This window comes from Mus caroli, chromosome 5 (genome assembly GCF_900094665.2).
Source record: "Mus caroli chromosome 5, CAROLI_EIJ_v1.1, whole genome shotgun sequence".
Taxonomy (NCBI): Eukaryota; Metazoa; Chordata; class Mammalia; order Rodentia; family Muridae; genus Mus; species Mus caroli.
The window spans coordinates 59624783-59636265 of NC_034574.1; the positions used below are offsets into that span (position 1 = coordinate 59624783).

General features: G+C 48.3%; 1 protein-coding gene across 14 annotated transcripts in view; it reads right to left on the bottom strand.

The window, feature by feature from the left end:
* Window positions 1–11483, bottom strand: part of Apbb2 (amyloid beta precursor protein binding family B member 2) — a 326762-nt gene that overhangs the window by 11609 nt on the left and 303670 nt on the right. For 11 of the 14 annotated variants that reach the window (XM_029477234.1, XM_029477229.1, XM_021162014.2 and 8 more), the window contains 3 exons: window positions 3170–3284; window positions 2015–2102; window positions 873–956 (listed from right to left, as the gene is read on the bottom strand). In XM_029477234.1, the coding sequence (XP_029333094.1) occupies window positions 873–956; window positions 2015–2102; window positions 3170–3284 (287 nt within the window). The remainder of the gene's footprint in view (window positions 1–872; window positions 957–2014; window positions 2103–3169; window positions 3285–11483) is intronic. The other 3 variants (XM_021162015.2, XM_029477232.1, XM_029477231.1) reach the window with 1 other exon arrangement.

An 11483-nucleotide genomic window follows, 5' to 3' on the forward strand; every position in this document is an offset into this window, starting at 1 on the left:
AGAGTCCCCCACAGGGGACTTTTTTTTTTAAAAGGGTGACTTATTTCATTTATCTCAATGTTTTCAAGGGTCATGCATGCTGTGGCATGTTTCAGTAATTTAAAACTTTTTTCCCTTGCCATATAAAATTCCATTCTATGAAAGTGTTAATTTCCTTGTTCATTAGTCAGGCAATGGCACTGGGAACGTCTTTACTTTCCAGACTGTCACGAATGATGCTACTATGAAGGTTTTTGTTTTGAGGGGGATGATGCTTCTACTTTTCTTGGGTAGGGACAGAACTGCTGGGTCAAAGGTTACGACCTTTAACCCTTTGCTGCTGGGCTGCTTCCCAGAGATCCTTTTGCTTTATCCCCAGTGGAGCTCGGGGCTCTGATTTCTCCGTGGCTCTTCTAGGCGGGAAGACACTAGAGCTCCCAGCCTTGTGAGCTTGAGCAAACGGAGCAACTTGGTTCCTGCCTCTGGGACGGGACCTGAACACTGGAGATGCCACTTCTGAGTCCTAGTGTACAGACACGGGGGCCCCATCTGTTTTTCCTTCTTGTCCCTAGTTGGTAAGGACGGAGGCAGAAGCCTGGCCCAAAGCTAGAGGGACAGCAGAGCATTCTATAGTCTGGGGCTGCTCATTTCTGGAATGATGGGAAAACAGGAAAGTCAAACCAGTTCCCTTAGAGTCGCTATGTATGTTGGGATCATACGTCGAATCAGGCTAGCTTTTTCTCCATTACTCATGTGATCATGACAATTATGTGTCCAGATGGTGATACGGCAGAGGCATGAATCCAGACGTGGTGAGGAATGGTACAGTGGCCTCGACCTCACGGGAGAATAAATGGCTCTCCTATTTGGAAGGCTTGCAAAGGTTTACCTACCGACAGGTCTGTCTACAGGTAACATGCCCAGGTACTGCACGTGGAACTTCTGTACCAGCTCCGTCTTTGGTGTTGGAAAATCTACTACAGGGAACAAAGCAGTGTGATTCTCAGTGGTTCAGGAGACAATGAAAACCAGCAGCACCCTTGGCATCTGCACTCCCAGATGGCCACCCAGACCAGGATGTCTTATTCCCGGACGTTCTGTAAGGGCAGCATTTCTCACCTCCAGATGGAGGGTCCTGTCAGTCTAAACCCTCCCCGACCTCTCTTTCCTGGTGAAATGCTTTTGGAAGGCTAAGATCAGGTACACTAGCTCAGTCTTTGGTGTGCTAAGGGAACAGCTTTTTGTGCCCTGTTCCTTGGGTGTGTCTGGTGCCCAAAGAAAGTTTAATCACCAAGGGTACAATCAAAGACATGTGAGAAATAATCGAGCTATGAACCTACATACTTTTAAACTAGTGAATTCTTACCATGAGTTAAAACAAACAAACAAACAAACAAACAAAGCAGGAAAAACTCCACTGACAATAGTATTTAATTTGTTCAACAGAAACACAAAACAAATGCCTTTTGTGTTTAACACTACTGACAAAAGTGACTCTCTGTTCTTGGGAGGGCCTGGAGCACAAAGCTTCCCTCACCACTACCCAGAAAGGGCCTCATCTTGTAGCATCCAGGCTGGCTCTTGCTCCTGCTCCTACCTCCCAAATCCTAGAGAATGGATTCTAGGTTGGGGGCCACCATGCCTAATTTTAAGGCATATTTTTATTTTATACGTATGAAACATCTGCTAGTTGGCCTATGTGTACCATGGGCACTCGGTGACTGTGGAAGCCAGAGGAGGGCAATAGATGCCCTACATATTGGAGCTCCAGGAGAGCAGCCACGTGGGTGCCGAGAGTGGAAACTGGGTATCCTGTAAGAGTAGCTGGAGCCATCTCTCCAGCTCTTGAAACACCAATGGAGCTGCACAACCCTGCTGCCTTGTCAGGCTGACCAGAGCTGCAGAGAAGGAACAGGAGGGGGAGAGGGAGGGGGAGGGGGAGGGGGAGGAAGAGGAGAAAGAGTAGGTAGAGGAGGAGGGGGTAGGGGAAGGAGGAAGAGGAAGATCGGGGGAGGAAGAGTCACTGTAGACATACCTTGCAAAGGGACATCGAGACTCATATTGGTCCTCTCCTGTAAGGAGCTGCAGGCCAGCGCTTTGGCATTCTTCCGTTCAGCCATAATCTAGACATCAAATGAAAGTGTAGCTTAGGTTCACTGTTACAGACCCCATGTCACCAGCCAGTCCTGCCAGGAAAGTGCTGGAGTTGATTCCACTGGGGTTTAAAGTAGTTTTCCTTCCTGCCTCCTTCCCCTGCCATCTGCATTCTACACTGCCTTCCACTTCACTGGTCTCCCTTCCCAGGAAACAGAGCATCTCCTTAGAGCAACAGCTCTCTTAAGTGCTTAGGAGTTCCTTCTCCCATCTGCTGGTTCTCCCTTTTGCTGAGAACAGTCCAGCAGGTGCCTTGTGGGGACACCCGACCCTTCTGGCTCCTGTACTCAGGGAGCAGAGAGTAACACACTTTCCTGCTGCTGCCCCATGTTGACTTTTGACACTCTTTCCACTGGTTCAAATCCTACCACTGCCCTTACTGGCTGTGACTTTGCATAAGTAAGCTTCCCTTCTGGGTCTTGTTCCCTTCTCTGAATTTATGTCGAAGTGCAGTTGTGTGGCTTAAATGAGTATTAAAGGAATCCTGAGGGCTCAGAGATGTTGGCCGCAGCCGTCGTTATTCTCCGAGTCTTCCAGGCAGTCCCTCTTCTGTGAGGGACACTAATGGTCACTGTGTGCAGACATCGTACTCTTTGTTCTTGGTCTCTACCAGAGAGTTACGCGGTGGTGCGGATTTGGGAATTGAAAGAAGCCTGGTCACCAGCTGCCCTGCAAGGAACCCACTTTTAATCCTAGTCCAAGGTTTTTATCGCAAGGCTGGGAAGTCCTTTCTCTAGGTATGCAACCTCGAGGTGATCTGGCATCCATAGGAAGAAAGCATAAGTTACCACAAATACTCCACCATTAGTGAGGGACTCAGACATCCCAGGAGGTAAGTGGTTACCAGCGCTGTTACCAGTGCCCTGGACTTAGAAGGACCACTACACATTAATGACTTGGGCTGAGCACCATCTGCCTGCTGTTTCCCGAGTCTGACCTCACAGGCAGCAGCTATCCTGTCCTCCCGATTGGCTTATCTGCTCAGGTGGTAAGAGGAAACAGGGAGGGAGGCTGTCCCTGTCCTGACCCATCTTACCTTGGAACAGATTTCGTGGAGACTTGTGGCAATGGCTTTTGCTGGTGTGTCACATCGAAACACATGGCATTTCAGAATCCTTGTGTCCTTGTCTCTCGCCACGTAAGCAAAGTCCCTGGGCAAAGAACATTCACCAGGGTATTAGGAAAAGGAGCCGTCCACCAACACACTCTCTCTAGCTGTGGACGTTAACTGAGCTCAAAGCCAACGGGTCAGTGGTGAACTGTGGATGCAGGTTAAAAACAGAACCCCAAAAAACGTCAGCAGCTATGGACGGCAGAAGCAGAGACCAGTGGCTGTTAGGGATGGGTGGCTGCATGGCATGACGGGGCCTTCTAAACCTAGGCTCTTGAACTTTGCGGTGGGGGACAATGCAGAGTAAACATGGAATTCTGCAGAAAGCGGCTGTCACAGATAGGACGGTGAGACAATGAACATGGAACTGGGGAGATGTGAACTGCAGAACGATACAATGGCAAACAGCTCGGCAGCAGAAGTGTAACAATGGGATGTGATGTGTGCATGTGTGCACGGAGGATGGGCCAGCCCCACAGCTGCCTGAGAACGCTGATGGGCCCTCAGAGGGAACACTGGAGCACACAGATCCTGTGGCTGGAATACTACCAAAGGCATGTGACTTTGCCGAACAGCCACACTTCAGCCTCGGGGGCAAGGTTGGCCTCTTGTGTTATATATCTGGTTTGCTCCAGCAAGTGGCCCACGTGCTGGGTGACTGTATGTTCTTACTGATACCCACTGTGACATGACTTGGCTTCTGAACAACCATGCCACACAATTAAGTTTCTTGCTGCTATTAATGGAGACAGTGGTTCTCCAGAGTCAAATATCTCACTGTATAGCCCAGGCTGGCCCTTAGAGCTCCAATCTTCTTGTCTAATTTTTCAAGTTCTGAGGCTGCAGGCACGAATTGCACACACAGCAATTAAATTTATTTTTATATTATTTGTCTTCCTCTCTAGTTTTTAAAAAATCTTTAAAGATATATTCTATTTTTAATTATATGTACATGTGTGCGCAGGTTCCCCCCACCCCCCAGGCCAGAGGCGTCAGAGCTCCCTGAAGTTGGAGTTGCAGTTGTCGTGAGCTGGGTGCTGGGAACCCAGCTCGGGTCCTCTATAAGAGCAGCATACACTCTTAACTGCTGAGCCACTTCCCCAGCCCCTGTACGTGGGTTTCTGCCACATGGTCTTGTGACATGGCCACAAAATAATAGCAGTTCTCTTGTTTCCACCTCCCCAAGTGCTGGGATAAAAGGTGTGAGCTATCCTGCAGGTGAAATTACTTCTCTTAATATAAGAATGGGTGCTGCTGTTTTCATGGCTGACCTCAAGAAGCTCTAGCCAGAAGTGTGGTACGAGGGTGAAGGAAGGGTGGCAAGCTAGAGGGGTTGGCGAGAGAAGCCTAACTCCTTGCCTGTGTGCCACGGGAAGCCTTCGAGTTGGTTCTGAACACCGCCTCCAGGCTACGCCATCCCTGCCTACCTCACAGGTTCTACCCTCACCTGCCCTCAGCATCTGACCTAAGTGCCTTCTGCTCCTTCAGGGGCCGTCTCTGCTGGCATCTCCTATGCTGAAATCACATGTTCCCTGTTTGCAGCCAGAGTCCTGTACCTGATTCCAATATTATGGCTTAACTCATCACCTGGACATCTCCTGAATCCCTTGGTCCCATGCAGCCCGATGCAATGGTCTGAAATCTACAGTACTCAGCATTCTAGCAAGTTCTTTTTTTTTTTTTAATTAAAATTTTTAACTAAATGTATTTTTATTAGATATTTTCTTTTTTTCTTTTTTTCTTTTTTGGTTTTTCGAGACAGGGTTTCTCTGTATAGCCCTGGCTGTCCTGGAACTCACTTTGTAGACCAGGCTGGCCTCGAACTCAGAAATCCGCCTGCCTCTGCCTCCCGAGTGCTGGGATTAAAGGCATGCGCCACCACGCCCGGCCTAGATATTTTCTTTATTTACATTTCAAATGCTATCCCAAAAGTCCCCTATACCCTCTCCCCGCCCTGCTCCCCTACCCACTCATTCCCACTTCTTGGCCCTGGTGTTCCCCTGTACTGGGGCATATAAAGTTTGCAAGACCAAGGGGTCTCTCTTCCCAATGATGGCCGACTAGGCCATCTTCTGCTACATATGCAGCTAGAGACAAGAGCTCTGGGGGTACTGATTAGTTCATGTTGTTGTTTCACCTATAGGGTTGCAGACCCCTTCAGCTCCTTGGGTACTTTCTCTAGTTCCTCCATTGGGGGCCCTGTGTTCCATCCTATTGATGACTGTGAGCATCCATTTCTATATTTGCCAGGCACTGGCATAGCCTCACAAGAGACAGCTATATCAGGGTCCTTTCTGCAAAATCTTTCTGGCATATGTAATAGTGTCTGCGTTTGGTAGCTGATTATGGGATGGACCTATCCCTGCCTTTGTTTACCCTGCCTTTACTCTATTGCCATGGCTGGGCTCAGCAGTGCCCCCTCCAGGTTCTGTATCCTGCACTTGCCAGTGAGCATCCTGCAAGTCTCTGAAGCTCTGTGAAGGTGCTTTCTGCCTTATTCCCAGTGCCTAGTCTTGGTTTGACCATAACAGGAATTTGTAATGTTTGTGGACTGAGGCACACACAGGTCTGTTCCACATGTCCGTAGTGCCTATTGGGAATGGTGGTGTTTACCCGGAGGTGGGAACAGATACTATGGCACTGGGTGAAGGAAGGGTCTAGGAAAGGCGTTTGCAGGGGTGGGTAGACTTGGAGAGGCAAGCATGTTCTTTCTCCACATTGTTCCAAAGCCTTTACATCCTACTCTTCAGTGCTATAAAGGAAACACACGACCTAAAAAAGCAACAGTTCCCTTCTGGAGACTGCTCAAGGGAAGCCCTGTACTTGGCTGCCTCCCCCAGCTCCTGCATTCCCAGATGGTTGGTACAGGAAGGCAGACAATGTCTCACAACTGTTCTCCTTCTAACTCCCAGGTCTGGCTGCTGTGCTTCTGAGGCCAAATCTCTTCAGGTGCCCTGGGATCACGCACACAAAGTGCAAGCATCCTTGTCTGGATTTTAAGAGATGTGGAATGACTGTGCCATCTTTTCCACATCATTCTTTCTTTCAAGGTCTCCCCTCTCTCTGCTGAAGGAGAGGGTTCGCATGATTCTGTGCTGTGGTATCTTCCCTCATTTGGTGACCCTCGGCCCTTCCTGCACTGTCCAGAGCTCAATCTACCCAGTACACCTTCCTGAGGACTGCCTGGCTCTCTGGCCCACAATGCCTTGCTTGTTTAAATCCTGTCAGTATGCAAGTTCTGCTTGCCACACCATCTCTTTTGTAGAAATGCACAGTTCCCCTCTGTGTCTGTCCTCTCTAAGGAACAGGAAGGAACACTGAGTAACATATCGTGCAGGCAAACTAGCTTCAGGTTCATTCCCGGTTCTGCTTAGCCAATATCCCTAACCCACAAATCTTCAAGCCAGAACTTTCTGGAAGTGGAAAAATCTACACCATGAAACTTTTCTTTCTTTCTTTCTTTCTTTCTTTCTTTCTTTCTTTCTTTCTTTCTTTTTCTTTTTCTTTTCTTTTTTTTTTTTTTTAAAGACAGGGTTTCTCTGTGTAGCCCTGGTCATCTTAGAACTCACTGTGTTGACCAGGCTGATCCCGAACTCACAGAGATCTACCTGCCCCTCCCTCCCATGTGCTGGGATTCAAATTGTGTGTCACCAGTACCCAGCCATGGAACTTTTTGAATGAAATTATCAAAATGGTGTTGAGGTTGCTTTCAGCTTATGTGAACAAGGAGTACACAAAGTAGAAATAATGGTCTCATCAAGTAGATGCACGCATTCCAAACCCACAAATCCTTCTGGCCTTGGGGAAGCATATTAGACCTGTGTGACCCCCCCAGACCTGGATATTAACCCCATCTTTATGTGTAGGCAGAGACGTTTATTTCAGCACTACATTATCACTCTCTGATGGAAGCATCTAAGATCCAGCGTCCTCTCCCTGTTGGATAATGGCTGGCAGGAAGCATACTGTCCCAGGGTTACTAGGGAGGACACACCTGGACCACTAACCACTCATCAGTTCTCCCAAACATGAGCTTTGTGCTGCCTGCTCTTTTGTGTGTGACCTCACAGGCATGATTTAAAAAAATCGTTATTAATCTTCATTTCCTTTCGGCTCAGGGGAAGGGGACGAACGCCTAGGGGCAATGGTCTGGAATCTACATTTTCCCAAAGGAAAAGGTTGCAGCCTTGGGGTTTATGGGAGAGGGCTTCTCACAAATTTTGAGTAGCCTATCTCTTCCTAGACAGATAATGGACAGCAGAGATATCCCAGTGAGAGCCATGTGTGAGAGTGCTCACTGACCCTGAGGAGGCTTCGTCGGCCTCCCCAGTGCCTCTTTCTGTAGAGTCAAGAGGTCTGCGTGCCTCTAACTTAATTCCACTACACATCCATCCTGAGTCACCCTAAAATAGCTGTTAGTCCCCAGCACAGCGGTCTGCGGAGGTGAGAGGGTTTGTTCCTCAGACCTGGAGCTTGGGCAAACATCTCAATAATTGGCAGTAAGTCCAGACACCTCTTCACAGGTTGTTCTAGAAGCTGTGTTTTCAGAATCTCTCTTCTAGAAAGGGGTTGCTGTGGTGAGAAACAGAGCAATGGTTCCCCTTGTTCCCCAAAGATGCTCTTGTCCTACCTCATGGACTTTATGAGAAGTGTCTTTGGGGATCTGCGCCTGCATCTCTGGGTTGTCTGACTGGCTCAGGGAAATCCCGAGGGGAGGGAGGCAACTTCTGCCTTAGATATGAAATGACAGGACCAGGGACACAGGTAAGGACAAGCATGTGTGCTTTCCTGAAATGACAGCCCCGTAGACCTCTGGCCTCCAGCACTCTGAAAGAACAGATCTGTTACTTCAAGCCACTTATGCTTGCAGTAATTTGTTACAGTAGCAACAGGAAACTATGCAGCTACCCTAGGACTTTCCCCAAATTGTAGTATGGCATTCTTTTTTGTTTTGTTTTTTTGGTTTTTTGAGACAGGGTTTCTCTGTATAGCCCTGGCTGTCCTGGAACTCACTCTGTAGATCAGGCTGGCCTCGAACTCAGAAAATCCACCTGCCTCTGCCTCCCAAGTGCTGGGATTAAAGGCGTGAGCCACCATGCCTGGCTGTAGTGTGTCATTCTTAATTTTTTTTTTAATAGTCAATTCACTTTCACAGTTTCCTTCTGTGTGTCTGCCATGGTGCATCAATGATACAAACACAGACAGACAAGGTTCCAGCCGGGAAGCCCAGTGGCAAATGTCACACACCAGTCAGAGACATGCGAGCTGTGCCTTTATACCCTCTCCAGGGTAAAAAAGGTGAAGAAGGCTCAAATGAAGCTCAAATGACTACAAAGACAGGAGGGAGCTGAGAACCTGGGTGTCTGGAAGAGACCCCCTGGTTACCCACTGCACACAGCAGGGGCTATAGTGTAGTTGTGGCTATAAGAATCCTGTCCCAGGACTCTATGATCCGTCTCTATAGCACATTCCCCAAGGGGTGCTCAGCCTTTAACCTGGGCCATTCAAGCTTAGACGAGTATCCAGACATGTGTGTCATGCTTCAATACGTTCGTTCTGCTGGCGGATGCTGAGTTTGAGGTACTTAAAGGGCAACAGTGGGGAGGGCCAGCAACACCAATACTTGGGTCTTTGAGGTCTGGGAGGGACACAGACTGGAGAGTTGAAGTCAGCAGAGCAGATAAGCGTAGAGAATACAGAAGGAAAACAAGGTGTGATGTTCAAGGAAAGGCACTGACAGGCTCAGTGCAGAAACCTCTAAAGAAGGTGGGGTAGAATGTTGGGGGGTGGGGGTGGGGGTTCCAGGTAAGGGGCTGGAGGATATTCCCAGGGCTGAGGGACTGAGCAGTAGGAGACAGGCACAGGGGAGAGGCTGGCAGTGACCTTGGCCTCCTAGACTCTGACCCTAGAGAGGGCAATTTAGGATCTTGGTTAGATCAGAATTGATCCTTGATTTACTTTTTTTAAAAAATTAGGTATTTTCCTCATTTACATTTCCAATGCTATCCCAAAAGTCCCCCATACCCTCCCCCCCACTCCCCTACCCCCCCCACTCCCACTTTTTGGCCCTGGCGTTCCCCTGTACTGGGACATATAAAGTTTGTGTGTCCAATGGGACTCTCTTTCCAGTGATGGCCGACTAGGCCATCTTTTGATACATATGCAGCTAGAGACACGAGCTCCGGGGTACTGGTTAGTTCATAATGTTGTTCCACCTATAGGGTTGCAGATCCCTGTAGCTCCTTGGGTACTTTCTCTAGCTCCTCCATTGGGGGCCCTGTGATCCATCCAATAGCTGACTGTGAGCATCCACTTCTGTGTTTGCTAGGCTCTGGCATAGTCTCACAAGAGACAGCTATATCTGGGTCCTTTCAGCAAAATCTTGCTGGTGTATGCAATGGTGTCAGCGTTTGTAAGCTGATTATGGGATGGATCCCTGGATATGGCAGTCTCTAGATGGTCCATCCTTTTGTCACAGCTCCAAACTTTGTCTCTGTAACTTCCTTGATTTACTTTTTAACAGATCACTTCTTGGGGGCTGGAGCGATGGCTCAGTGGTGGTTAAGAGCACTGACTGCTCTTCCAGAGGTCCTCAGTTCAATTCCCAGCAACCACATGGTGGCTCACAATCAACTGTAGTGGGACCTGATGCCCTCTTCTGGTGTGTCTGAAGACAGCCAGTGTACTCATATACATAAAAATCAATAAATCTTAAAAAAAAAATCACTTCTCTCTTTGGAACTCATCAAATGTTGAAAGCAGACAAGAAACTCCCACATCTGACTACTCGACTTCCACAATCATCGAAATGGTACCAACTAGCATGGTATAAAATTTTACTGTCCCTGCCAGTACCACAATGCTACAGGCCATTATGCTTATACCTCGGATTCTTTCATGTCTTCTAGTGATCTTCCTGCATTCCGAGGACATAAAGAAACCATATTGTATATATCCCTCCATGGTCAGAGGACTCCCGGAAGTTGGGTAAATGACCATTCTAGTGCCAGGCTCAAGAACTCAAGAGACAACTAGGGGCCATGTGCCTATCATGTGTCATGTCCCAGTCGGTGAGCATTAGGTCCCTATGGCTCAGACATTGTGGGATAGGTAGCTGGTTGGTTTGCAGTAGGGACATTTCAAGAGCCACTAAAGAGTCTCTGCATATTAGTTTCCATAGTAGTGGTATAGCTCTAGCGATAGGCTCCTCTACTGCTCCCTGGTGGCTGGGCATCTCACACAGCTGAGCATCTTCCCAGGGCCCCAGCAATTCATACGTAAAACTACACCACTAGTCTAAATGGTCCCCAGATTCCAGTCACAACATGGCTTCTGTTTTCCCACACATTCTTCTAGATAGCTAACTGTCCAGGATGGGCTGCTTGATGACAGGAACCCCTTGCTCCAGCTCACACCCTGTAGAAGGCTGCACCAGGGGCTGTCTGTCAACGCAGGTGTGGGCCAGGCCATTTTGCTCAGAATCTTACTCCATTGTCTCTTGCCTCCGTGGGAGCTGTGGAGTTTTGTTCTACAGAACAGGGAGTGGGAGGCTTGCAGCAGCAACCTCATGTCTCCTCCTTAAACCCTGGCAAGCATCACTGACAGGACTCAAGTCTCTCTAGCAGTTTGATTACTGAACCCGTGTGCTTCCAAATCCTTCCTTCCTGTCCTTTTGCTGTTCCCTCCTGTAATTACTCCCCCAGAGGACCAGCCTCAGGTTCTGCCAGAGAGAAAAAATGTCAGCGTGGAGACATCTTTGACAGCCTCAAATTTCTTAATGGCAAAGTGAAGAACCAAAGATTGCTTTCATTATTCTCTGCTCCACGGCATCCCGATCACCCTACAGGGGCTTGCTCAGTCTTCACGGAACGAACGGATAAACAATTCCTTATTCAAAGGGCTGCTATTAAAAACAGCCTCTCGGCTCACTCTGTCAATCTCTCTGGCAACTCTCTTAGGGTGTGTGGAATTTACTTATGCATTTTCTCTCTCTGCCAAGTGAACGGGAGGTGTCTAAAGACCTCTTAGCTGCTACAAGCATTAACTGTCCCTGCTACAGTGTCCCTGACAAGTGATAACCAGATAGAAACCAGAAACCTCATTTCCTTATGGAGCCAGCCTACCTTGTTGTAAGGTTTCCACTGAGTGAAACAAAGCATGTGTGTGTGTGTGTGGTGTGTGTGTGTGTGTGTGTGTGTGTGTGTGTGAGAGAGAGAGAGAGAGAGAGAGAGAGAGAGAG